The sequence below is a fragment of the Paramormyrops kingsleyae genome, chromosome 22 (assembly GCF_048594095.1).
Source record: "Paramormyrops kingsleyae isolate MSU_618 chromosome 22, PKINGS_0.4, whole genome shotgun sequence".
Classification (NCBI taxonomy): Eukaryota; Metazoa; Chordata; class Actinopteri; order Osteoglossiformes; family Mormyridae; genus Paramormyrops; species Paramormyrops kingsleyae.
The window spans coordinates 9,516,325-9,543,894 of NC_132818.1; the positions used below are offsets into that span (position 1 = coordinate 9,516,325).

Consider the following 27,570-nt stretch of genomic DNA (forward strand, 5'->3'; position numbering starts at 1 on the left):
TTGTATTCCACTAGCAGTCAGAATATAGGAGCTGCACTGTACTGGGACACAATATTTCTATTTAAAAGACCAATATGCTTCGGATTTGGTGATTTCTTTATGATGCATGATTGGGAACAAATAGCAATATCAATATCACACATACGCCAATCCTAAATAGCAACATACAGTACAGATTAATGGCCAGAAATAACACAAAAAAATCTGTATATCGGTCCAATTTGACTGCTCTAAACTATTTAAACCAAGATAATATGTTGGCATGTTGTCAACAACCAGGAAATATATGAGAATTTCTCAATGTAACCTTTTCGCCGGCTGCTCAACCGCGGTCGACAGTGTCTAAACAGTGGCACGACACCACTGCCCCCCGTCGACAAACATGTAGCTACTGCAGCTCCGAAAGGCTACGAGAGTCCTTTCCGGGAATTTCCGAGCGCCGACTACCCCCCCTTCCAATGCTGCTGTACCTCCAACCCTCCCCCCCGTATCTGAGGAGTAGAAACAACAAGCCGCCATTTTGTTTGTGCGGAGAGACGGAGAGAGGCAGGAGAGACCGAGAGAGAGAACGACTTCTACGCCGACTATAGCGATTCCGAAAGCCGCCGGACACGCAAGAGTGGCGGTGCCGTCTCGGAACAATAAAAAAAAATTCAAGAGACACATCCGAACGGAGGAGGAAGCGGGAAATAAAAGGCAAATTCTCCGTTGAATATCCAAGGAAGGGTTTTTTACGGAGCGGAGAGGAGAGGCGGAAGAAGACGATATATTAAACGAAGGAAAAACCTGCGAGGAAGAGAAGGAGAAATTAAACCACCTAATCGCAAAAATAATCGCTAATTGACCAATCGTCACGGGAGGAAAACGCCATGAAAGACAAAAAAACGAGAAAGTGAGACATTAAAGACCAGAAAAGAGGGAAGAGAAAAGGAATTAAACTGAAGAAAGAAAATAAAAAGGATAAACGCGAAGGGGGGGACACACCATCACAAAGACTTAATGAAAGGATTTTGAGGAGCCAGCTATTTCGGGAGGTGTATATTTTTTGGATCCGAAGCTTCCCACTTCTAAAATAACCCATAATATTGTAGCGACACCCCTCGCTTTATCCGATTTTCGCTCATAGACATATTCTCTTGTTCTTGGTTTGAGGTTTTCTTTGCTAGCCTTTACCAGCTCCGGTCGTTATACGCAGTGTAAGATTATTTCTTGCCAAATTTGCCAATCAGTCCACATGCGCGAAGCACCAATGGATAAATATTAGTATAAGACCGTAGTTTGTCGGTATGATGAGAAAGAAGCTACTCTTTTCAACATACAGCAAGCCCTCGCAATAGGAGACCCTCGCTGCAAAATAAAACGGGCTAATTGGATCAATTTTAATGCCAATTAACCAGTTATCGAAATAATTTGGAGAAATAAATTTATAGCAAGAATCGATCTGATAGACTACGCATCGCAAGCGGGACCGTACAGTAAAGGCAGCTTCGCTTTGCACGGGTTTGACATTTTTTTCGCAAATATTTTTGAAAACCTGTCTTTGCATACAGTTATTAATTCAGAGAGGGCGCAAGATCCAAATTTGTTCGATGTTCGAATAGATGCACGAACAGTATTGTCGATCGAAGTAATATCCAGTATATCCGGAATCTCCGAAGTCATTTTATATGTCAGATGCGCGAGGGAATAATTTGTTTAACTGTTTTCTGGGTATGTTAGCTGTTAGCATCGCAGCTAGCATCACTATTGTATTATGAACACGCATTAGAATTTTATTTCCCCCTCTTACGGTGTGGTGATATTACAGTTTCTACAGTATTGAAATCGACAGTTTTTCAAATTAGGGATATATGTACTTTTATCGAACGGTGGATGCTGAATGTTTAAGAACCATCCTCGCAAGGTATCGCCTAGTTGATGTGGTTGGCAAATTTAAGGTTCAAAATCTGACGCCTGTCCCGTGCTTTTATTTTTCAATGAATAAATTTGACATCGAAGTACTTTTTCTGCATTTAAGCTCGCTGCCGTGCCTTCAGACAGCAGTTTTGGGGAACTGAACTGAAAAGTCGGCCGCTTTCCTGCGTAAGGTAGCCGACTGATGAACGGGAAGGAAGCGTCGGACAGAAACTGGGTTTCTGAACTCCTGTTTTAAGAATAAATGCGATAATAAGACATGAAATAAGCAATTAGTGAAAGGGAACCAGCTACTGCATTATTTTGGTGGTTGTTCCTCCCCTTGTGCGGACATATTTTCTCTTTTTTTCAAAAAAAAAAAAATCATGCTTCTGCTGGGATCAAGATGTACTGACTGCAATGGCATCCCGGTCGAAATCCACGGTTTGTCCGCCCTGGGACTCATTCGTATTGTTGTATGAGGCGAAGCCCTCGAAGTAGCAGCCGGGGTTCGGTCGGGTCGCGGTCCTTCGCTCTCGTCTCGCCGCCTGCTGCCACGACTCCGCGGCACGGCTCGTTCGGATTGAAAGCTCGGTGTGGCCGCCGACGATGGCGGAGAAAGCGGACGCGGCCGCGGAGGACAGGTCCCGGGACAGCTTCGCCGTCGCAGAAGAGGCTACATGAGTTAGTGCAGGGCCCGCCGGCTCATCTCTCTCCACTCACCGACTCCACCTTCCCTCCTCCTCGACTTGCCGAAATCTATAAAGGAACAAGAAAGAAAAAAAAATCGACAGCAGAGGGGGGAGGCTGATACGCCGAGGCTGAAATAGAGGGGAGCCCTGGAAAGAGGAGTGTATTTAAAATACATATACACAAGACGGCCCCCTCCGCATCGGCCCGAAAAAGGAGGGGGGGGGAAAGTCGCGGACGTTCGATAAGAACGGACACTGGACGACGGAAAGGAGAATAACGCGTTTTATTTCTGGATAACGAGCTTATATTTTTGATTCGTGGAGAAAAAAAATATGGCCGATAATGGTCTGGACTCCGGCCCGCCTTCAGCCAAGAGGCCTAAACTCTCTTCGCCGGCACTGTCTGCCAGTGATGGAAATGGTAAATATCAATAATTCATTTTTTGACATGCTTCGTCGTCGCCGTACATTTTAATTTTAAGTTTCAGCAGTGTTGCGTTTGTTTGACTTATTAGACAGATGTGATGTGCTAGCAGCGTAATTACCTTCCTCTCCTCTAGTGCAGTCGTGGGGAATTCAGCGAAGTCAGCTAGCTACTGTTTGTATTTCTGCTGAAGATGTGTTAAATCTCTCCGATTTCATGTAAACTAATTTAATACGATGCATTTTAAGTCGTAAAGCGTCGCTTGTGTCGAGCAAGACGAATGTATGTTTGCAGACCCGGTAGTGGCTGCGTTAGCCGGTTAGCTCGGTGTCTGGGGAGCGTTTCGGGCTCTGGATGCCGGAACTCGTCCACTTTGGAAACACGACAAATCACCGGGGAAAGTTGGTAGATGGACGTGTTATGGAGCATCCAAAGGAAAGTGAGTGAGGGAGCCGGTCATTTAAATCGGTGCAAACTTCGATTTTTGTGTCTCAGTACCGGTCAGCTAGGTGAACCTGGTCTGTGAAAGTCAATAGCCGGGTGTGAGGGATTTTTATTTCCCGATCCCCTGTAAATGCAATAGGTGTTTAGGAGGAATGCGATGCCGCCCCCCTCTGCCTGGCTGTCCACATACATACGGTGTCTTTCTCCCGGCTTTGCTCCTTTGGAGCCTTCCCGGTACCGCATATCCCGGTTTCCGAGGCCTGTCGGTTCCGATCCGTGGCCATTTGGCCCGCATGGAGTCCCGGACATTTCCATTGTACTGGGACCCTTTTGTTCGTCCGCAGTCGGCAGCTCCGCGCATCTTCTGGGAAAGAGACCCACGCAGGTCAGATCCAGTCTGCCGGGCGACGAGATTCGTACCTGATGAATTTAGGTATTTAAAAAGAATTGGTTGATGGACTCCGTGAAGACAAGAAACTTCTTGTAGAGTCGGGGAAACTCATCAGTTTGCCATTTTGTCTGCCCGTCTAAGGCTCGCTGATTGCTGGACAATAGGTTGTTTGTCTGTCGTGATAGTACTTTTGTTTAATGGCTAGTGTACGATACGTTACTAATACAGGAATGATGAGAGATTACAGCCGTGTCGTTTTTGGTTGTGTCTCGATGGCGTACAGATTCATGGCAGAAGTGCCTTTCACATTCGCTTATTACATCTGACATGCAAAACGTTAATACCGGGTCTCGGTCTGTAATTTAGAAGATGGATCCTTGCGTAGACTATTGCTGACAAAGTGCTGTGGCCGCGAAGGGAACTTCGGTGATGCCACTATAGTTATTTTTTTTAGTTGTGCACAGACGACAGCCTAAAACGAGAATTTTACTAGCGTCAATAATATAGATGTTCCTGTGACCTGCTGCACCTGTCACATCAATTAATTTCAATACCCCTGTTTACACAGCAAAACTTTGTGTTGCTAAACTCCGTGGTGCCACTAATAACGTTAATTTAACGTCTAGAAAGATTAGAAACTTTGTGCCTATGGCCTAAATTGATTTATTGAGCTGTTGATCAAATCATGATGGGTTCTTTAACAGTTGTGAATGTAGACGGGTGGGTGTCTCAATCGCTTGTGCCTGTGTTACCATTCTTATGTAGAAACGATTTTCAGGCACGTGAGCATAGCGTACGATGTTTTGAGTCAGCTTGCTGTGCAGAGGTGTGAGTAAATGCTTAATAAAGGACTGATTTTTTTTTTTCCCTCATGAGTATTTGCCTGTATTGTAGCCTAGTATGTGGATGTAGTTCTGCTAAGCTGAAATGAGTATGCATCACACTAAAGACTATATTAATAGTTTAATCTATTAATTTATTTTGGTTGTGATTAGTTTGGTTGGTGCCTCAGCAGTTATGTGCCACCCTTGGATTTGATGTGTGGCAGGAAAGCCACCAGCGTAAGTGGTGCGTTTTCTGTCAAGGTTTTGTTCCCCGGCAAAGCCTGGCGGCTAACGCTTCTCGCTACATCCTGGCCGGGCCTCCTTAACACAGCCACCTTAACACAGCGGCGCGGTCGGGGGACAGGGAGGCGTCCTGGTGTGCTCACTGCACCCCCAGGCAGGTGGTGGCCCTGCGGCACATCTTGTTAGCGTTTAGTGTATGCTTGTGAGTGTGTAATTTGGTAAAGGATGTATTTGGTCACATGCCTGCACTACTGTCTGCCTTCTTGTGGCTTTATACCCAGCAGTATGGTATCTGTTGGGTGCGCTGGCATGCCCTGGGTTATGGGACATGGGGGGTTGTAGGGCACTGAGGACCAGGGGCTTTGGGTATATGTGTGGGGATTTTTGTCTTTCTGCAGTTTTTGTTTGTTTTCGTTTTTTTCCCCAGCTTTTGTTCGCAATGTACAAATGTGCTGCTCGTCTGACCTCGAGCTGCTGTTGTTCCATCTCATACAAAGTTGTTAGTTTGGGCGGACCTCCTCCATGTCCCATTTTTATAAATATGTAATTCTATTCCCACCCAACAGGAGTTGATTTCGTAGCTAGTCAGAGCTGTCGCATCCAAACGCCAGCAACCCGACGGCTGATGTGACTACCCGTGATGGCAGCGTCCGCCGTCAGCTCTCATCTCACTGACACTTGTTTCCCCCGTTTCTCTCCCGACAGATTTCAGCTCACTGTTTGACCTGGAGCATGACCTCCCAGACGAGCTCATCAGCTCAGAGCTGGGCTTGCCCAATGGCGGGGATCTGGGCCAGCTGCACGCTGGCGTGGGCGGGGGTCCCCACGGGGTGCAGGACGCAGCAGCCAAGCACAAGCAGCTGTCGGAGCTCCTGCGCTCCAGCGGGCCGCCCGGACCTCCCTCTGGCCAGCAGGTGGCGGGGGCGAGCCCGGGAGGGGGTGCGATGGGGCTCCATAGTGGTATGAACGCTTCCGCGGGACCGGCCGGCATGGGCGGCCCACCTCAGCAGCCCTCCCCTCAGCATGCGTCCATGATGCACCCAGCTGGGATGGGCGGGCCCGGCATGATCAGAGGCATGGCGGGAGCCCCCAAGGGGAATGGGCAGCAGCAGGCGCCCACGTCGCAGCAGCAAGGCATGATGGGTGGACAGGTCATGAACGGATCCCCCAGGATGGGCTACCCAAACATGACTCTGGGGAACAACATGCTGCCCGACTCTTTACAGCAGCTGCAGGGTGTCCAGCAGCTGGGTGCGGCAGCGCAGGCTGGACTGAGGGGGCAGCAGCCAGGAGCAGTGAACAAGGTACCCGCCCCGCCCCCGCCTGCACGCATGAATCTGTACAGAGGGGTGATGAAAGCAGCCTTCAACCCTTGATAAGATTCATATTGTCATGTGGTGGGTTGAAAATTGTGATTAAGGGCTTTGTGGAGCCACTGCTACTCCATTTCTCATTATCTCTGCCCCCCCCCCCCCCAGTGTTTTATGTCTCTGTTACACTACAGGTAGATTAAGTCACAGCGTTTTTGTGCAAAGTGTGTTTGAAAGACGTTTGGCCCTTTTTCCCCCCCCCCCCAGATGGGCATGATGGGTAATCCAGGCCCCTATGGCAGCCCTTACAGTCAGCCGGCGGGCCAAGGTCTCGGTGGCACCGGACTGGGCCCGCAGCTCCAGAACAAGACCGGTTTGCCCAGCAACCTGGGCCAGTTTAACCTGGATAAGAAGACTCCGCCGATGCAGGGCATGGCTGGCATGGTGAGTGTCTGTCGGCCTGTGGGAGGAGCTCCTCGGCCATGTTTGGGGCTGCTCTGAGTGGAAACTTACCCCCCCCCTCTTTAATATCTGTCCAGGCCTCCCAGCAGCCGCCAGCAGGGGTGGCAGGACCCGTAGCAGGAACGGCGGCAGCAGCCGGCATGATGTCCGGCGCACCGGGTGGCCTCGGTACCGTGGCGACGCCCCCTGGCCCTGCGGGGGCCCCGCCGCCCCCCACGGCCGACCCGGAGAAGCGCAAACTGATCCAGCAGCAGCTGGTTCTCCTGCTGCACGCCCACAAGTGCCAGCGGCGTGAGCAGGCCAACGGGGAGGTGCGGCCGTGCTCCCTGCCCCACTGCCGCACCATGAAGAACGTGCTGAACCACATGACCCACTGCCAGGCCGGCAAGTCCTGCCAGGGTGAGTGCGGGGGGAGAGTGAGCCCTCTACGCCTAGCTCTGGTCCTCAGCTTTGATCTTTGTTACGTACAGCTTTCATGCCACAAGCTCTTGTAGCTCAACAAGTAGAGCATTGTGCTAACATTGCACAGGTTGTGGGTTCGAATCCCAAGGACCACATAAAATTGTAACCTGTCCTTCTGCTGTCGGTCACTTAATGGCCAGATAAATGAGTAAATGTCTCCTTTGTTTATCCTTGCGTGAAGTTTAACACGCACGATTAAATTTGCCCTCTTATTTACGATATCCCCGGCGAGGCCTGTCTGAGTCGCCGTTAACCGGTCTCTCTGTCCGAACCCACAGTAGCGCACTGCGCCTCGTCAAGACAGATCATCTCGCACTGGAAGAACTGCACGCGTCACGACTGCCCAGTTTGCCTGCCGCTGAAGAACGCCGGGGACAAGAGGAACCAGCAGAGTGAGTCTGCCACCCCCCCCCTGCCTGCGGGAGAGGGAGAGGGAGAGAGGAAGGGGGAGGGGCCTGTGCACTTGGCTGTCTGACGCTGAAATATAGATGAAAACAAATAAATACTTCAGTGGTTTTTGACATCACACCCTTTTTTGGGTCTCGGGTGACGCGGCCCATGGTACGCATGAGGCCACCTGAAATGGGAGGGCCACGTGGGAGGTGCCGCTTCCGTGTCGCGGCTAAAGCTGCGCGGTAATTACAGCCGGGCCATTAAATGCCTCTCCTCGGGGTGGGCGTGGCCTAAACTGACAGCCTGCCTCTGATCCGCGCAGCGCTGCTGGGCTCCGCTGGAGTGGGCTTGGGAAGCGCCCTGGGGACCGTGCCAGGAGGCCAGCCTAGCTCACCCAGCCTGAACCCGCCCAGCCAGATCGACCCCAGCTCCATAGAGAGGGCTTATGCCGCCTTGGGCCTCACCTACCAGGGTGCCCAGATGCCCGCTCAGGCTCCCCAGACACAGCTGCCCGCTCAGGGCCTGCAGGGGCAGCCGGGGATGCGACCCCTGGGGAGTATGGGTGAGTAAGCGGTTTCCGGCAGGGAGCCCTGGGGATGGGAGGGGCTGTAATGCCAAGCTCAGAAGGGGGGGGCTGGATTTTTATTTAATTTCTTCTCGCTCCCCCCCAGCAGGAGGGAGCCCCATGGGTGTCAATGGAGGCGTCGGGGTCCAGTCGGCCAATCAGCAGTCCAGCCTGCTGCAGGACTCCATGCTGCACGGTGGCATGAACGCGCAGAGGTGCGTCACGGAAAGTCTCCCTCCGTCCAGGCACGCCCCCCCCCCCCCAATTTGATGTTAATCCCCTGATGTTAACTATAATTATTCATGCCAATTATTCCCCCGTCCCTTTACTACGCCCCCCCCCCCCTCAGTCTAATGAACGACACTGCCGGGGTGGGTGTCTTGGGCTCCATGCCCACAGCGGCTCCCCCGTCCGCGTCGGGCATGAGGAAGAACTGGCATGAGGACATCACGCAGGACCTGCGCAACCACCTGGTGCACAAACTGTAAGTCCCTCGCTCTTGCCCCGTCGCCGTGGCGACGCCGGCGGTCGTGACCTTAAAAACGGTGCTCGCAGTGAACTTGTCTCTTCAGGAAGTAGCATTTTTATAGGGACAGCAGTAGATCAACAGACGTGCAGTGGGGCTGTGACCCTCAGCCACCCTCCCACCAGAGTTATTGTTGTTAGCTTGGACTAAGAAAACAAATACCTAATAGCTAAAAAAAAAAAATATGAAAATAAACTATAACTCAATGAAAACTATTAATATTGCTTCTGAAGCTAACAAATAAAAACAAACGTCATATACTTTCCATTACTGTTTTTAAATGTTATTAGCTAAATAGATTTTTTTTTTATCCTTAATGATCATTAATAATACTTGGAACATGTTTTCTTCATTTTGAGGATATTGGTACATAATGTGTACTGTATATTCATGTAAGGTTCTCTAAATATCAGACACATAAAATGCTCTACAATTTTCAGTCTGCCCTTAGAAATAAATTTACTAAAACATCAACTGAAAATAAAATATAAAAACTAATATAGGCACACTGAAAATGAATTAAAACTACAATTGATTTCAAATGAAAATTGAAAATAGTATTAACATTTTTTTCCACAGTGCGTTTTAACAATATTGCGTTGTCTCAAAGTGCTTTACATTATCCTCGCCCTAAGCCCGAAGAGAGCTAGCCGGAGGGACAGTGGTTAGGAATAACTCCCCAGTAGTAAGAAACCACACATAACTCCCCAGTAGTAAGAAACCACAGTCAAAAGGGGCGCTCATCCTCCAGGGGCCGGCAAAGCAAGTTCAAAACAGCAAAGTCCAGGTTCAGAAAATAAAATTGTTTATAGTGCAGGTATAAATGGGGAAGGTCCAGCTGATGTGGGGAATGGTAGGTGAGGGAGCTGCTTTCTTCGGCGGAATAGAGGGGTAAAAATCCTGATCTAGCACCGCTGCCCCTCACGCATACTCTGCATGTTGACAGCATTCCCACCGTGTCACATGATTCACTCCATCCACCCACCCACCCATCCATCTGTTTCTCCCCTGAGCAGGGTGCAGGCCATCTTCCCCACGCCCGACCCAGCTGCCCTCAAGGACCGGCGGATGGAGAACCTGGTGGCCTACGCCCGCAAGGTGGAGGGTGACATGTACGAGTCGGCCAACAGCAGGGTGCGTACCCCTCCTCCACCCGTCCTCTCACGCCGGCGGCACCGACTTGTAACAGCGTCTCTCTGCTTACCCCTCACAGGCTGAGTACTACCATCTCCTGGCGGAGAAGATCTACAAGATCCAGAAGGAGCTGGAAGAGAAGCGGCGAACCCGGCTGCAGAAGCAAGGCATGTTGCCCACGCAGCCTGGCATGCCGCCTTCCGGCCTGGGCCAGGGTCCCCCCGGAATGGGGCATCCCCCTATGCCTCCCGGACAGCCGCCCAGTGAGTTCACTCGCTCATTACTGTGCCATGGGGTTATTGGATTTCAGCGTCATCCAGTCTCAGCTCTGACTTTGTGTCATATTCTCAATGGGTGAGTCGTTTTCAATGGCAGATGCCAGGAGAATGTTACCTGCCTGACTGCATTATGCCAACTGTAAAGTTTGGTGGAGGAGGGATAATGGTATGGGGTTGTTTTTCAGGGGTTGGGCTAGACCCCTTAGTTCCAGGGAAGGGAACTCTTAATGCTTCAGCATACCAAGACATTTTGGACAATTCTATGCTTCCAACCTTGTGGGAACAGTGAGGAAAGCCCTTTTCTGTTCCAGCATGACTGTGGTCCATATTTGGTAAAAGTATGTTTGGTGTGGAAGAACTTGACTGGCCTGCACAGATCCCTGACCTCAACCCCATCGAGCACCTTTGGGATGAACTAGAATGGAGATTGTGAGCCAGGTCTTCACATCCAACATCAGTGCCTGACCCCACAAATGCTCTTCTGGATGAATGGGCAAATATTCCCACAGATACACTCCAAAATCTTGTGGAAAGCCTTTACAGAAGAGTGGCAGCTGTTATAGCTGCAAAGGGGGGACCAGCTCCATACTGATGCCTATGGATTTAGAATGTCATGTCATAAAAGTTCTTGTGGGTATAATGGCCAGGTGTCCCAGTACTTTTGTCCATATAGTGAAGCCCTTAGGTACACGAGTCACATGGAATGGAGAGTAATAATGACCATGAAATGGGTGCAGGTCCATGTAGAGCGGGGGTGGTGAACCTGATCCATGGAGGGCCGGCTGTTATTGGCCTCTCAATCAGCCAATAACAGCGGGTCCCCGGGACTGTAGCTGGGAACCACTGCTTTATTATTGGCTGATGGAGAGGTCATCCCACAAACCGGCATGGGACAGGTTCCCCACCCCTGATGTAGAGGGTTCTCTTACAATGGCAGCGGTATGAGCAGCCACACTGCGGATATCCATCCTGACTGAGTTGTCTCTTTTGCAGACGGACCTCATTCTGATCCCTCTCTTGTCCGGCCCCCGGTGCCCAACCAGATGAACCGGATGCAGAACCCTTCAGGTGGGCACCCCCCCCCCTCTCAGGCCGAGATGCTCGTATTCACTCTCTCTCGTTTTACCTTAAGTCTGACATCCCTCTGGGATGCTTAGCCGATGAGCTCAGCTCCTTTGGGCAAAACAGCCTGACGCTTCCTAAGAGCCTGAGTGTGCGCACTCCTGCCCTCACACTAAACCATTTCCTCTCATCAGGTATGGGCCAGTTCAGTCAGATGGGAATGCAGTCCATGGGCCAGAGGTCCACGCCGCCCCTGCAGATGGGCGTCCCCGTTGGCCAGGTCTGTGCTCCATCCCTGAGCAGTCGACCGCGAGGCAGAGAGCAGTAATGGCTGCACCATTCTCGGATCGGTTTTGTGTTTAACTCGAGTGTCTCTCATTTAGGTGGGTATGGGAACCCCAAGAATGGGCCAGCCAAATGTGAACCAGCTCCAGAACCAGTACCTGCCCCCCAATCAGTGTCCCGGATCAGGACCTGGGCTCGGGCCCGGCTCAGTTGGCATGGCACAGGTTCGAAGCTGCGCCCCCCCCCCCATATGAAACGCAGATGTGCTGTTACTTGAGCCATTTTATTTGGGGCATTTATTATCGCTAATTTATTTACCTTGTACCTCCCCCCACCCAGCAGTCTCAGATGGCCACACCCCCACCGCTTCCTGTAAGCAGTCCACTCCCCCAGACAGGACCAGTGGGGGGTGGGGCCCTCGTGGGGCCCATGGGACCTGGCGGCCTTGGTGGAGGCCCTCCCCCCGGCCTGCCTCCCCCCTCAGCCCAAGCCAGCAGCTCTCACCCGCACTGCCCCCCCCAGCTGCGGCAGAACTCGCCGTCCCCTGCCCGTAGCCTAACTCCCACCCCCCACCACACTCCGCCGGCGCTGGCGAGCTCCCAGACGCCCCAGCCGCAGTTGGCTCAGGCCATGGGCCCAGGGATGGGCTCGGACAAACCCGCTCAATCGCTGCAGCAGCAGCAGCAGCAGCAGCAGCAGCAGCAGATGGCAGGAGGTGCCCCCGGTGTGCCCCAGCCGGGGCTGACTTCTTCAGTGTCCACCCCGACTGCCCCCCTGCCGCCCCAAATGCCACGCACTCCGGTGAGTCTGTCTACCTGCTGCGTCCCCTAAACCACTCCCCACCTTCCACAAACCAGGAGTCAGATTTATGCCTCATTTCATTCACGACAACTTATAATAAAAATAGAGTAGAAGATGAAAAATATACCAGTCGTATGTACTAAAAAACTCGTATTAAATAAATGTAAAGTGCAAATTTACATACCGACTTGCGTCGCCTTTTTGCGTTACACAAAGTTTACAGAAATGCTATCAGATATTTTTTGTCCCGATTTAAGTCAGTTTTACGTCCGTCGAGAGCTGTGTCGACTTGGGCTTTTCTCATTTGTCCCTCGTGCCCTAACCTGCCTCTCCGCTCCTCCAGCTGTCCCAAAGATCATCCCTGACTGCGGACGGCCAGGTCTCCACGCCTGCATCTGTTAGTAGCGCCGACGCCGGCTCTCAGCACGCCCCGCCTGACCCCAAGATGGAGATCAAGCAGAACGACGAGGAGGATGAGGACGAGGCCTCGGACGGGAAATCCTCGGGGAAGATGGCCGCGATGCACGCCGACATGAAGGCCGAGGAGAAGCTTGATGTGAGAGAGCGAGTGTGCAAGAGGGGGCGCTCTAGCGGGAAGGCCGGCGTGGCTGCCATACGTCAATAGTCTTACTAGGCTGGGTCACCTTGCCACTACCTCTCAGCTGATCTGATGCTTTGATCAGTTATGAAGGAATTTTAAATTGAATTCATGTTTACCACCAAGGAACAGTTGTGAGATGAGCAGGACTACTTTGTAGCACATGGAGTATTGAATAGATAGATCTACGAAGAGGTGCTACTGATCCTCTTTGCTTGAGTTGAGCTGAACAGCACTGATGATGTTTGTCTGTTCTTCTCCTCCGTGTCTTTAATTCCATCTCCCTTCAGCTTAAAAAGGAAGAAGCGGCAGGTGATCGGTGCAAAGTGGAGCCCATGGAGACTGTGCTGGGGCCGGGACTTGAGGACAGGAAGCCAGATGTGAAAGTGGAGCCTAAAGAGGAAGAGGAGGGGTCAGGTTCGGCCGGCCCTCTGAGCTCTCCGTCTAGCGCTCAGAGCAAGAGAAAAAGTAAGGCTGCCACGCCCACTGGGCCTGGTCTGTATTCGTATACCGTGTGATGCGATGCCTGCACTTTGCCTCTGTGGTGTCGGTGCATGGAAGCCGTCAGCCGCTTGAAGTGCGACGGCAGAATTAGCTGGAGGTTTGGTTTGTCTGTCACCTTTCTAGCGTAGCTTCCTGTGAGCCCTGTGGCAGCCCGTGTTTGCCGGGTTGTCTGTGGTTTGACCCCGTGTGAGTCTGTGCCCGAAGCGCTGACCTCGCCCTCTCCTCCATGCCAGTCTTCAAGCCAGAGGAACTGCGCCAGGCTCTCATGCCCACCCTGGAGGCGCTGTACCGGCAGGATCCTGAGTCGCTGCCCTTCCGACAGCCGGTGGACCCCCAGTTACTGGGAATACCCGTACGTATTCGAACTAGTAACCGAACTAACCTGGTAAGGGACTGCGCTGGCTTCCATTTTTGCCTCCACTTAGATGCCCCCCTTTCCCCCCCCCCCCCCACCTCCTGTAGTTCTTTTCTCATCACGCCTGCTTTTCCTCCTGGCCCTGGCTGTCCTCTCCTTTTCATGACCGTTAGTGAGTGTGTGTAAGTGTGTGTGTGTGTGTGAGTGTGAGTGGACCTCTGATACCGTGTGGGGGTGTGTGTGTGTGGGTTAGTGTTATATTACATTGTGGGGACCAAACATCCCCCGCAGTGTAGTAAAAACCTGTTGTTTTGACGTTGTGGGGACTGTTTCTCAGCTTCCCACTAAGATCTGTGAATTCAATCCAAAAAGTAAAAATGCCAAAAGTCTTGTATTTTGTCTGGTTACTTATGGTTAAGGTTAGGGCTGGGTGGGGGTTAAGGGTGTCATGTTGTGATTTGAGTTCTCCATAGAAATGAATGGAGAGTCCCCACAAAGATATAATTACATGACCATAAACCTGTGTGTGTGTGTGTGTGTTTACACGTCCACGGCATGGGAGGCCGTCTCCCCACCTCCCTGGCGCTCTGCTGGCGTGAGGGAATCCAAAGTGTCTGTATGTCTGTCTCTGTGAGCTCATGCTTGCTTCTCTCCGGCTCCCTTCATTTTATCTTCTGCCTAAAATTCTTCAAATGAAATGAAGCAACACCAGAAACGTTCCGAAGTCTGAAAGAAAATCACTTCAGTTATTGAACTCGTTGGGGGGTGGGGAGGCAGAGGGAGGGCAGAAGCTCATTAATCGGCATGAAATCGATCAGTGTAGCCGGCCATGCCGTTTTGGGGACGCCTCCCTTAAAAACGAGCTCCCCGTCTGTCTGCTGCCTGTCTAAAGCTTCTAGTTGCCTGGATACGCAGAGCCCCCCCCCCCTTTCCGGGAGACGCCACCTGCCGTTTCCCGGGGGTCAGCTTGGCACGCCGACCTCTGTACCCTCCCTCTCATGCCCTGCTCTGTCAGACAGACGGAGCAGTAATTGGGCCCCAGCGAGTTGGGGAGGGTCTGGTTCAGGGCTTGCAGGTTCGAGGGCGCGGGGTGGGCGTGCCTGTTTACGCCCCGCAGACAGTTCCAGGGGCATTTTGACGTTTTTCTCCTCTTGCTTCATTTCGATTTGAACTATTTCCATTCGCCGCACGCATCGAAGCAGCTTTGATGCTTTGAAGCGTTGAGATTCTGATGATGAGTTTCGGGGGCTAGTGGAGCATCTCCGCGGCCCCCCAGCTCTGTGCCGGACGTGGTTGGGCCTGGGGTCAAATGGGGGAGTGTGCTTCAGCCGAACAAATGTGCAGGACCACCTTTCGCACACTCGCTGCCGTCAGAAGCCTGTTCTGACTCGTCCGCGACATACTGACCTTGTTCTGGATGCCAGCTCGTGCAGTAACGGTACCTGTCAGGATGCTAGGCGCGGTGAATGCTCCTCCTTCGTGCACTTTGACCCATATGCAGGTGACGCAGGCCGCAAACGGCTCTGATGTGTGAGAGAGGTGGTCTAGGGTAGGGGGTGACTCGGCTCGCGTTCGGCGCCACATTGATGCGATTCGTCCCCAAAATGTGAATCTTAATGGTTCCCCACTTGTCTGTACTGCTACCTGCAGGCAGACATACTGTTATTTTAAAAAGTTTTTTCCCCCCAGTATTTATTTGTACTGGCATGGGGTCACACTTCTCCGTATGGTCCAGCTTGCAGTGCCGGTCGTCCCAGTGTCGTGTTCCTGCCAGTATTAGCCTGTCCTCACTGTACAGCTCACTGCGGATACCCCCCTCTGCAATTCACATGGATATGTCATGTATATGTACTCTGTGCTATTGAACGATTAGCGGGAACATTCCCGTAACTTCACGGCTGTTACGTTAGCATAACGTGCAGGAACACGTGCGCTAGGGCAGCCAGGCTGGATGCTGGATGCTGGCTGCTTGCCCGTTGGTTCCCATGACGACCCTTCCACCGAAGGCATCTCTATGGCTTGTTTCTGCTCGCTCCTGGGCGCTTGGCTTTTAAACGTGCTGCCCGTTTTGCTGCCCGTTGCCTGGCGCTGTCAGCGTGCGTTACCATGTCCGCTGATTTTTCTCCGCCTCGCCTCAACTTTGCACTCGGTCAGTAGTAATGAAGTGGGAGGGGACTGATGGCCTGTTTAATGGTCACGGAGCGAAAATGTGTCTACTGGTCCTGAGCGATGCCCTCAGGCGGCTTCGCAGCAAGACCTGGGGCTTTAAGGTAATACCCCTAATTCGAAACTCAGCTGGATAAAAAGGTGCAAAGTTCAGACAAGGACGGAGAACGTTTTTTCTGTGTGCGTGTGAAGCTCCTGGTGGTTCTTATTGCTGATGATCGTTCTCTTCCTCTTCTCAATGTTCTACTTCGACGATGACAATGATGACAACACTGACCTCTGCCGCCAACTTCCTCCTTCATTCTACCGTGGGCCAAACCCACGATGCCTCAAACTCCTTCCACCCCACCCCCTCCCTCTTTCCGAACCATCCTGGGGAAATCCCAGGACTACTTTGACATTGTGAAGAACCCAATGGACCTGTCCACCATTAAGCGTAAGCTGGACACGGGTCAGTACCAGGAGCCCTGGCAGTACGTGGACGACATCTGGCTCATGTTCAACAACGCCTGGCTCTACAACCGCAAGACCTCGCGCGTCTACAAGTACTGCTCCAAGCTGGCTGAGGTCTTCGAGCAAGAGATCGACCCGGTCATGCAGAGTCTGGGCTACTGCTGTGGCAGGAAGGTACGTGTCAGAGAGAGAGAGGGCGTCAATATCGACGTGTCAAAGCACGTTGTACGATTGGCTGTTCTTCGCCAGCTGTTCGGCAACTTGGCCATTAACACCGCCCCTTTTTTTTTTTTTGCCTGTTGCCGTGGCGCAGCTGGAGTTCTCCCCCCAGACCCTGTGTTGCTACGGCAAACAGCTGTGCACCATTCCCCGTGATGCTGCGTACTTCAGCTACCAGAACAGGTGAGGCCCTGCCGGGCACTCCCGCGGAATACTACCCCTGGCCGGTGTGGGCGGTGGCCAGCGTGGGCGGTGCCCCCCGTCCGCAGTGTAGATTCCGTATGGAATTCGAGAGCGGAGGTGGCCATCTTATGACTTAATGGCCGGTGTTTCAGCCTGCATGCGGCGCACACGCGTCAGCGGTCCCGTGTACAGGCCTGCATGTGGCGCACACGCGTCAGCGGTCCCGTGTACAGGCCTGCATGCGGCGCACACGCCGATGTGTATGTGTCACTTTGGCCACCCCATGTTGGTCTGAATGGGGAGTTTTATCTCATTGCTTATGAACAGCATGGCATTTATAAAGGGGCTCCTTTTTGCTAAACTGTAACGGTTTGCTGGTATAATTGGCTTTGAATGTTGGGTTGTGCCTCTCGGGGGATTTGCGCTCGCCTCACCGACATGATGTCCGGGGGCAGTGGGGGTGTCCCAGCGTAGCTCGCCGGTGCCAGTGACTTGCCTGAGCAGGTCCAAATGGGGCTCTTCTGTCCCTCAGCGCTTTTTATTTTTAAACTGCCATGTGCCAAAAAGGGCCCTCTTTGAAATGAGCTGACAAGTCGATGTAAATCCTTTGTTAATGTGTCCCTCATTTGTGCATAATGACCCCCCCCCCTCCCCACCTCCTGTTACTACCTAGCTGTGCTGTTTTTGCCCATTGACTTGTCTGGAAGCTAATATGCGCTTTGCTTGGCTTTTCTGCTCTCTGTTTATCTTGGATGTTATCGTGTCCTCCTCCCTCCCCTGCCATCCCATCCACTTTGTCCTCGTCTTGTCTGTAACGTTTTATTTTTCACTTATTTTAATACTCATTGTACCCTTCTCCCGACTCCCCCTCTCCCTTTCTCTCTTTTTTTAACGCTTGTGATGTCTGCATTGGCCTGCTTTGCTGTGACCAATCATCCACTCCGAAATTTTACACACACACAAAACAAATCCTGCATCATGATTGGCTGCCCCGACGATGATCGACCCTGCCCTCTGCTCCTCCCGTGTGCCCGCTCCCCTTGGCCTGCCCTGCCCTGATTGGTGGCTGCTCCTTGGTGCCCTCTCTGTGATTGGCTGTACTGTGGCGAACGGTATAGTTCACCAAAATATGGGCTTCTTGCTGACAGGTACCACTTCTGTGAGAAGTGTTTCAACGAAATCCAGGGCGAGAGCGTGTCCCTGGGGGACGACCCCTCTCAGCCACAGACGTGAGTATCTACAGCTCCATCTCTCATCTCCATCTCGTCTCCTGGCATGATTCTGCAGGATGTTTTTGACCGTTCAGTACTGCTGGAGTGATTCTTCAGGATGTAGAAAGCTGTTTTAGTGTTTCTGTACAATGGCTGTTCTCACACTGACAACTTTTTCTCTCCCCTTTATCCTCCGTTTTCTCTTTCTCTGTTGCTCTCCCACTTCTTCCCTTCCATTTTTTTTTCTTCCTATGTTTCTGCTTCCTTCAGTTGGTCTCTTGCTTTAATCTGCCCAGTATTCTGCTTTTTAACTGGAAGGCCATTCTAAACCTCCGGACTCCTGTGTGCCCAGTTGTGTGAATAATAGGGCAGACTGTTTGAAAGTAACTGGATTTGTTTAAATGTATAAATGCTATTGTATTGAATCTTAGTTCTTGAAAGGAGAGTTTGGCTGTCAGAGGTAGTCTAATGTAGCTTAGCATCCCTTGGAAATCCCAGTTAGATTGCTACCAGTAAATTAGCCCCAAGGCCACCATGAGACCCAGTGTGAAGTGAGCCCATGACCGGTGCTGACGGCCCACTTGGGGGCGCTCTCCCTCTCGTTTTCAGATCCATCAACAAAGAGCAGTTTGAGAGGAAGAAGAACGACACGCTGGACCCTGAGCTGTAAGCGCTCTTCCGGCTGCCCTAAAGGGAGTCTCCCATTAAAGTGTAACTTTGCACTGTCTAAAGGCCTGTCAGTGGCTCGATTGCAGGGTCCCCACCTCCAAGGTGGGCGGCTTCTCCGTGCTTCTGGACTCACTCCGGGCTCGTCTCTTCACAGGCTTGTTGAGTGCATCGACTGCGGTCGCAAAATGCACCAGATCTGCGTCCTTCATAACGAGACCATTTGGCCAACGGGGTGAGCTGGTATTTGCTTGTAGATCCCCCAAGCCCCCCCTTTCTGGTGTCCTTTTTCTTCTTTCTGCCATTACACTCAAGGCCTGCCCACCTCTTGCCCCCCCCCACAGCTTCGTGTGTGATAGATGCCTGAAGAAGTCCAATAAAACACGCAAGGAGAACAAGTATGCAGCTAAAAGTGAGTGATGGGCCGTCCTGGTAGCTTTTTACTCCGTTCACTTGGTTACTTAAATACTTAAACCCCACTTGAAGACACATGATTGCAGATGTCTGCCTTGTTTGCTGGGGCATGTTACTCTTTGATTTGACCTCCTTCACCATACTGAAGCTCCTGCTGAAGAACTGCGTCTGTAGGGTGCATGTTGGGTTGTGAAACTGTTGGTTGAGTTCTTGAGTTTTATTTAAGATGTACAGCACTGTGCAAAAAGTCTTAGGCAGCCAAATAAAATCTCTAAATGATCTTCATGTTGGTGTAAAACCGATATTATTATGCCTGTCAAAGTGTGCTAGCTTAGCCAATTCAGAACTTCTGCTAAAATCACCTCAGAATGTGCAGCACTCGACCACTAGCATAGCTCGTCTGGCTGGTCAATATCTCTTTGACTTTTACTTAATTAAATTAGTCAGTTGGGGGAGAAAGTTGACATACAAGGAATGGTTGAGGTCCCCAGGTTTGAGAACTGAAGCGGTGTTCATCTAGCCATCCAGAGAGATATCAGTAACTTTTTGGAAAACACAAGAAATAGTTTTGGTTACTCCTAAGTTGCAAGTTCTAATGCTCTCTTTTTTTTTAGCTTTAAACATTTCTTTTGACTGCCTAAGACTTTAGCAGAGTGTTTGTATATTGACCTCAGGATGTAGCCCTGACCTCTCTTGCCTCCCCCCCCCCCCCCCCCCCCATCCACTTTCCCCTTCCATTCTGGCCACATCAGGGCTGCCACATACGAAGCTCGGAAACTTCCTGGAAACGCGTGTCAACGAGTACCTCAGGAGGCAGAACCATCCGGAATCAGGCGAGGTCACCATCCGCGTGGTCCACGTGTCCGACAAGGTGGTGGAAGTCAAACCGGGCATGAAGGCCAGGTGGGAACAGAGTCTCTCTAACCTCTTTTTCTTGTCGAGGGAGTGGCACGACGCACGTTCTTGACTTCATATCGTTGGCATGGTTCCCCCATGTAGGTTCGTGGACAGTGGCGAGATGGCAGAGTCATTCCCTTACAGAACCAAGGCGCTGTTTGCCTTTGAGGACATCGACGGCGCCGACGTCTGCTTCTTCGGCATGCACGTGCAGGAGTACGGGTCCGACTGCCCGCCGCCCAACCAGAGGTCAGGAGAAATGCACTCGCTGTCGCATCTGTTTTTGTCACCCCTGCGTTTCGCTGGGGCAGCTCAGTACCTTACTTTTAAAGCTTGCTCACTTCAGTCGCGTTTTCCCCATGGACTCCAACCTTCTCTCCCTCAGGCGCGTGTACATCTCCTACCTGGACAGTGTACACTTCTTCCAGCCACGACACCTACGCACAGGCGTCTACCACGAGATCCTCATCGGGTACCTGGAGTACGTCAAGAAGCTGGGGTACGATATCCTCACTGCTCCCCTTGTTGCCATGGTACCTTGCACTGTGGATTTCACTGGTTGCCGTCATACATGATTGAGGCATCCTGCTGTGATGTCATTGCTCGAATGATGGTGGTTTGGGTCTTAATCCACCTCCTCCTTCCAACTCTGTCCCAGGTTCACAACTGGGCACATCTGGGCCTGTCCTCCCAGTGAGGGGGATGATTACATCTTCCACTGCCACCCAATGGACCAGAAGATCCCCAAGCCTAAGCGTCTGCAGGAGTGGTACAAGAAGATGCTGGACAAGGCCGTGTCTGAGCGCATCGTGCATGACTACAAGGTGCGCTGGGCCAGAGCAACTTCTGGTTTTTATCCTGAGCGGGTAGCAGGATGTGAAGGGTGTCATTCATCGACCCACCTCAAGTTTAGTGTTCTTGGTCGTACTACCTGCCCTGTTGCTATGTGTGCTGTTTATCTTGATGGTCAGTGTTAATGAGATGTTCCTTTTGCGCATCCTTAGGACATCTTCAAGCAAGCCACAGAAGATCGTTTAACCAGTGCCAAGGAGCTGCCCTACTTTGAGGGTGACTTCTGGCCTAACGTGCTGGAGGAGAGCATCAAGGAGCTGGAGCAGGAAGAGGAGGAGCGGAAGAGGGAGGAAAACAGCACCTCCAGCGAGAGCATCGATGTGAGTCTCACGGGTGTTCGTCCCAAGAGGGGGCTCCACTGTACCAAGTCTTCCCCTCCTAGTTGGAGAACTGGCCAATTAAGCAAATTTTTTATTGATGGAAGCTGGCAAAGGCGGTTTCAGTGCTCTAGTTAAACAGGCCCCTAATGAGCCTGGTTCCAAGGCATATTTGTAATATTTTGCATCTTGGAAATTGCTTATTAGCTTCTTGTAGGTGTCAGGTGACTGTGCCAACGTTGTCTCCATGCCTCCCCCCACCACTGCAGGCTACCAAGGGCGACAGCAAAAACGCCAAGAAAAAGAACAGTAAGAAGACGAGCAAGAACAAGAGCAGCCTGAGCCGAGCCAACAAGAAGAAGCCGGGGATGCCCAACGTGTCCAACGACCTGTCGCAGAAGCTCTACGCCACCATGGAGAAGCACAAGGAGGTATGCGAGTGTTCCGGCTGTCTGTCTCATCAGCAGGGAATGAATGGATGAATGACATTAAAAATTAACTTAGATCTAGGTATAGTTATTGGGTTATTCCTTGGAAGATGAAATCTATATCCACAAAAAAGGAGCAACATCCTTTGAAAACTGTATAATTGTATCGATATTTTAACTCCTGTGAATCAGTCTTCAAAATGACCAGCATCCTTGACCTTATCAGTCCATACACTCCGGCGGCACTCGTTGGCATGATGATAATTTGCCAGGCGTCTTCAGTAACCCAGTGTTGTGAAGAATAGATGCGTTTTCCTGAGTAAATAACACTCCTGCACAGTCTGAAATGTGCACTCCGTGCTTCCTCATGAGGGGCTTGATCCCCGAAACCCTCCTTCCCGTCAGCGCTGTACATGCTGCCTTTTGCTTTGACGGGAGCAGACTTCCATTCCGGATGGCTTTGGTGGCTCGATTTCCTGCTCTCTAACTGCCTGAGACTTATTTGCATACATGCCAGCGTATAATTTTATTTATTTGTTGGCAGCATCTTCCTGACAATTGAGAAACGCATAATTCTTCACTGTGGAATAGACGCTGTTCTCATTGCTTACTCATCAGCTCTTAATTCTCCATAAGACATGTTTCCTGTCTCTGCTCCAGGAGTTTTTTTTCATCTCTCCTGCTTAACATCTCTGAGAAGTTGGCAAACTCTTTCAGCTTGTGTCCATGTTAAATGGCTGAATGATCCTAATTAAAATGTCCCTTAGGTCAGAATCCTGAGTGACTGTGTCCCACAAACCACAGGGTTGTGTTCAGAGGAATTTCATCCCGAGAAATATCGATTGTGGGAGTTGAACTGTGTTTGTGTTTCACATGATTACTAGCCAGCATCTACCAGCCGCTGGAGCTAGATAAGTGGAGCAATTTACCCTCTAGCGCTGAAGCTGACCTGTGTATGGCAGACGGGCTTATTTTGAACCTTATATGAGTGACAGACAAAGCCATCTATTCGGTGGTCTTGTGGCATCTTGTCTGCGGGACCATGGTGGACTTGAGGGGTTTAATGAATCTGCAGGCAATGGGGAGGGACAGCGAATGGCTTCTTAACATCATTCTGTTTTTAAAATGCCACACTTGTCTTTGCAAACAAGCTTGACAAGTCATTTCAAAGGTATAGCAGGTGTAAGTGCTCATTAGGGCAAAAAAGGGGAGGATGGGGTCGGAGAAGATCTCAACCCCCCAAGCATGAGGTGATGGGCGGAGGAATGGATAGGAAATCCTTGCTTTTGGCTGACTGGGACATTAGCGCAGTGTTGCTTAGACTCATGCTGTCCCCTCCCTCCCATCGTAAGGTGTTCTTCGTGATTCGTCTGATTGCTGGGCCCGCCGCAAACTCCCTGCCGCTCATCGTGGAGCCGGACCCGCTGATGGCGTGCGACCTGATGGACGGCCGCGACGCATTCCTGACGCTGGCGCGCGACAAGCACCTGGAGTTCTCCTCGCTGCGACGTTCCAAGTGGAGCACCATGTGCATGCTGGTGGAGCTGCACAACCAGAGCCAGGACCGCTTCGTCTACACCTGCAACGAGTGCAAGCACCACGTGGAGACGCGCTTCCACTGCACCGTCTGCGAGGTGCGCTGGGGAGGCGGGGTGTCTTGGGGCCGCGATTTCTCTGAGAGGGGTGGCTTTCTGTCTGCTCAAGTTTATGAACGAGACCATTTGCTTATTTCCTCTTTTCCCTGCAGGACTATGACCTGTGCATCAACTGCTATAATAACAAGGGCCACGAGCACAAGATGGAGAAGCTGGGCCTGGGCCTGGATGACGAGAGCAACAGCCAGGCTGCAGCAGCCACGCAGAGCCCCGGCGACTCACGGCGCCTCAGCATCCAGCGCTGCATCCAGTCGCTGGTGCACGCTTGCCAGTGCCGTAACGCCAACTGCTCGCTACCATCCTGCCAGAAGATGAAGCGCGTGGTGCAGCACACCAAGGGCTGCAAGCGCAAGACCAACGGCGGCTGCCCCATCTGCAAGCAGCTGATCGCGCTCTGCTGCTACCACGCCAAGCACTGCCAGGAAAACAAGTGCCCCGTGCCCTTCTGCCTCAACATCAAGCAAAAGCTGCGCCAGCAGCAGATCCAACACCGGCTGCAACAGGCGCAGATGCTGCGCCGGCGCATGGCCAGCATGCAGCGCACCGGCCAGCCCACAGGGGGCAGCGGAGCAGGAGGTCTGCCTTCCCCGGGGAACAGCAACTGCACCACCGCGCCTAGCACCCCCACGTCAGTTGGGGCTCAGCCTCCGACGCCACAGACACCCACCCAACCCAGTGTGCCGTCTGTGCCCCCGCCGGGGGTGGGTGGGGGCGGCCCCCAACCGCACCACCTGCAACAGATGCCCGCTGGCGGCTTGATGAACTCGCCGCAGCAGCAGCAGCAGCAGCAGATGATGCCCCAGGTGCCGCCACCACAGCAGCCGCAGCCTCCCCAGGCCCAGCAGCTCCAGCACGCTAACAGCCTGCCACCCTATGTGCCCCGCCATCCATTCTCCTCCCCACAGTCCCAGGGAAAGCCGGGGCTGGGTCCGGCCACTCCACCCCAGCAGCAGCAACAGCCGCAGCCCCTGCAGCCCAACCCTGGGCAGCCACCCATGGCCCCGCAGCAGCAGCCGCCGCCACCTTCGTCGGGGCCCCCCCCAGCGGCTGTCGAGATCGCCATGAAAATCCAACGAGTAGCTGAGACCCAGCGCAAGATGGCCCAGGCACAGATCCTGAAGAGACAGGCGCCCAACATGATGCCTCCTCACCCCCACCACCAGCCCCCACAGCCCCAGGCCCCCATAGGCATGGGCCACCCCGGCGCCGGCATGGTTGGGGCGCCCGGTCTGTCCCCGCAGGCTGCCAGGGCCCACATGGAGCAGCAGCAGACCCCCCAGCAAGGCATGATGGTGGGCATGCAGCAGCCTCTGCCGCAGGGTAACCCTCAGAATCAGCTCCCGCCGCAAATGCCACTCCCACAACAAGGTGCCCCCCAGCTCCAGCCGCCCCAGCAGCAACCGCAGCAGCAGGCTTGGGGCAACCCATCCATGCAGATCCAGCCGAGGTCTGGCATGATGGGCCAGGCTGGTCACCCAGCCATGATGGTGGCCCAGCAGCAGCAGCCAGGCCAGGGGCCCGTGATGGGTGTCCCGGCCGGAGCCGGTGGGTTGGCGGGTGGCGGCAGCCTCCCACAGGCTGCCCTGCAGGAGCTACTGCGTGCCCTTCGCTCGCCCAGTTCGCCGCTGCAGCAGCAGCAAGTGCTGGAGATCCTGCGTGCCAACCCGCAACTCATGGCTGCCTTCATCAAGCAGCGTGCTTCCCGCTATAAGGGCGGGGCCCCGGGAGGGGGGGGTGGCATTGCTCCCGGCCCAGGAGCCATGGGTCCCTCTGCCGTCAACGTGAATGCCGGTGCTGTGGCCGCAGGTATGCACATGGGCCAAGGAATGGGCATGCCCCCTATGGGTCCGCTGCAGCAACAGCCGCAGCCACAGCAACAGCAGCAGCAAGCTGGCCTGCAGGGCCAAGCTGCCAATATGACCCCCCAGTTCAGAGAGCTGCTGATGCGGAGGCAGCTCCAGCAACAACAACAGCAGCAGCAGCAGCAGCAGATGGGCGCCCACGGCCAATTCCAGCAGCCGCAGCCGCCCCAGCAGCAGGCCTACCTGGGCCAGCAGCCCGGCCAGCCTCAGCCCGCGGGGCCGCAGCCCGGCCAGCCGCAGCAGGCCTACCCGGGCCCTGCGCTCCAGCAGCGGCTCCAGTCACATCAGCACCACCTGCAGATGCAGCAGCAGCAGAACGCAATGTTGCAGGGGGGAGACGGTGGGGGCGGAGGCCCCCCCCTCCAGCAGCCACAGCAGCCCCCGCCCCCTCAGGGCGGCCCCCAGGCCGCGTCCTCCCAGCCCATGTCCATGCTTCCGCAGGTCCTGCACCAGCGGCTCATGCAACAGCAGCAGCAACACTTGGGCGGCGGCTCCCCGGCCCAGCACGGCAGCCCCATGAGCCCCCAGCAGAACCCCATGTCGCAGTCGCCCCACCCGCACCTGCAGGGGGCGCCCCTAACGGCTGCCGCCTCGCTGAGCAGCCAGGTGCGCTCGCCCCAGCTGTCGCCGCGGCCGCAGTCGCAGCCGCCGCGCTCCAGCCCCTCGCCCCGCATGCAACCCCAGCCCTCCCCCCACCACATCTCCCCCCAGACCCAGACAGGCTCCCCGCATCAGGGCCACCTGCCCCAGCACCACCCAGCCATGGGAGTCCCCCAGCCCCTGGCCCAGCAGCAACAGCAGCAAGGCCCCATGGACCCAGGGCCGTTCGGCAGCGATCCGAACGCCATGCTGTCTCAGCTTAGCAGCATGGGGGCGCTACACGGACCCGGGGCCACAGAGCTAATGAGCGGCAACAGTCAGGACGTTAATCACAGTACCTTAGACATGATGTAGCATCGCAAGTGCATCACAAACCGGGGGCAGTGTTAGGATTTTTATCATTATTATTGTTATTATTATTATTAACATTATTTAATATTTTTCCAGTACAATAAAAATGAACTGAACTTCCTATGGGAGACTCTACAATAAGGCAATGAATGAATAAAAATTTAATGAATGGTAAGTTATTGCTGTTAATATATATATTTTTTTTTGCTAATTGTGTACAAAATGGGGGATAATTTTGTCTGTCTCCTGCAGAGAATAAGACACAGGTAATATTTTTTGGGGTGGGGAGGGAGAATTTGCCTTTTTAAAGAAATATTTTTAAGATTTTAAAAGTGGTGGAGAATTAATGAACAAAATGGTTTAATGCAAGGACTTTTTTTATTGTAAATTTTCCTCCATAAATCAGTCTCTGTTTTCGGTTTTGCAGAGTGATGTGGGATTATTATTATTATTATTATTATTATTATTATTAATCAATCCAAACATTGCAGCATATCTTCCTTTAAAGTTTGGGTTTGTTTTATTTATTTTAGTTTTTTTTTGACGGTTTAATGGTATGTGTACTTTGAGACTGCTACATTGAGAGTATATTTTTGTTAACTGTCTGAATGGATTATCATTCTTTTCCTCTTTTGGGGTGGGGATTTTTTTATGTTGGTTGGAGGTTAAGGTTTGGTTCACGGTGTAAGCGGCCAATTTTTTTTGGTTTTGGTTTTTATTTCGTTTTCTGTTCTTTCATGCCGTATCGGACAGGCCGAGCCATTAGACATCAGTGTTCTGCTGGGGCGCCCCCCCCCCCATCCACCCCCCACCCATGACTGTGGGTCAGCTCCCTGCATTGAGACACATTTATCAGAAGTGGTGGGGGTACAGAAGAAGCATTTACTGTACCTGTGTGTGGGGTAGGTTATGATGGGAGGTAGTGGGGGATTTGTTCATGGGGTGGGGAGGGCGGTCAATCTGGAGACCTTTAAATTCTGCCAGGAGGATTTTCAGTGAGGGGGAGTGTACTAGAAGGCGAAGCTTCTGCCTTCCATGGACTGTACTGAAGAAAAAGGAGGAGGAACCAGGAGGTGCAGGAGGAACCAGGAGGTGCAGGAGGAGGAAAAGGGACATGTCAGACTAACCCTTTCTCCTCGGCGTCAGACCCTTGCTGCTCCCTCTGGGCTGAGACCCTATGCACTCCAAAAACGCTGACGCTCCACAGCGCCCCCTCAGGAGGTCATGGCCTGCCTGCCTGCCTTCCCTACAGCCCCCTCTTTGTGCTCAGAACTTTGGGATTTTAATTTAATATTTTTTACTGTACAAAGTAAAACTGTGGACTTAAGTACTTTTTTTAAATAAAATTGAAAGTTAAAAAAAAAGTTGTACAGGTTTTTATGAGTACTACCAGATGTTCAGTTTTATTAGAAATATTGATTTCTTTATTCTCTCCCCCCCCCCCCCCAAATAGAAAAGCGTCTTGTGACATCACAGAAATGAAGAAGGAATGAGGAATGGGCAGATCAAATGTTTTATTACACCCAGGTATGTTTGCCTGGAAATGTCTCTTTTAATGGTCTGAAGCAAAATTTGATTGATCCAGGTGTTATTTGTCATCATCATTCCCATTCTGACAGGCAGAATAAGGACTTAGTTAACTTAAGCCTT

General features: G+C 52.4%; 1 protein-coding gene across 3 annotated transcripts; it reads left to right on the top strand.

Annotated features, from left to right (window-relative positions):
- Window positions 1–479: 479 nt before the first annotated feature.
- On the top strand, window positions 480–27,284 carry LOC111853235 (histone acetyltransferase p300-like). 3 transcript variants are annotated; one of them, XM_023829943.2, is made up of 31 exons: window positions 480–3,006; window positions 5,617–6,215; window positions 6,489–6,665; window positions 6,761–7,082; window positions 7,424–7,537; window positions 7,861–8,100; window positions 8,210–8,318; window positions 8,453–8,587; window positions 9,646–9,763; window positions 9,843–10,026; window positions 11,035–11,109; window positions 11,298–11,383; window positions 11,487–11,612; window positions 11,728–12,189; window positions 12,533–12,745; window positions 13,078–13,255; window positions 13,525–13,643; window positions 16,200–16,439; window positions 16,579–16,667; window positions 17,816–17,896; window positions 18,488–18,544; window positions 18,702–18,779; window positions 18,889–18,956; window positions 19,711–19,861; window positions 19,958–20,104; window positions 20,241–20,354; window positions 20,514–20,679; window positions 20,860–21,027; window positions 21,294–21,455; window positions 22,805–23,086; window positions 23,200–27,284. In XM_023829943.2, exons 1-31 carry the CDS (start codon window positions 2,919–2,921, stop codon window positions 25,921–25,923), a joined length of 7,872 nt encoding a protein of 2,623 aa, XP_023685711.2. In that variant the 5' UTR covers window positions 480–2,918; the 3' UTR covers window positions 25,924–27,284. The 3 variants fall into 3 exon arrangements, with proteins under 3 accessions (XP_023685711.2, XP_023685713.2, XP_023685712.2); XM_023829945.2 differs by having other exon boundaries at window positions 11,731–12,189; XM_023829944.2 differs by having other exon boundaries at window positions 8,213–8,318.
- The last annotated feature ends 286 nt before the right edge of the window (window positions 27,285–27,570 follow it).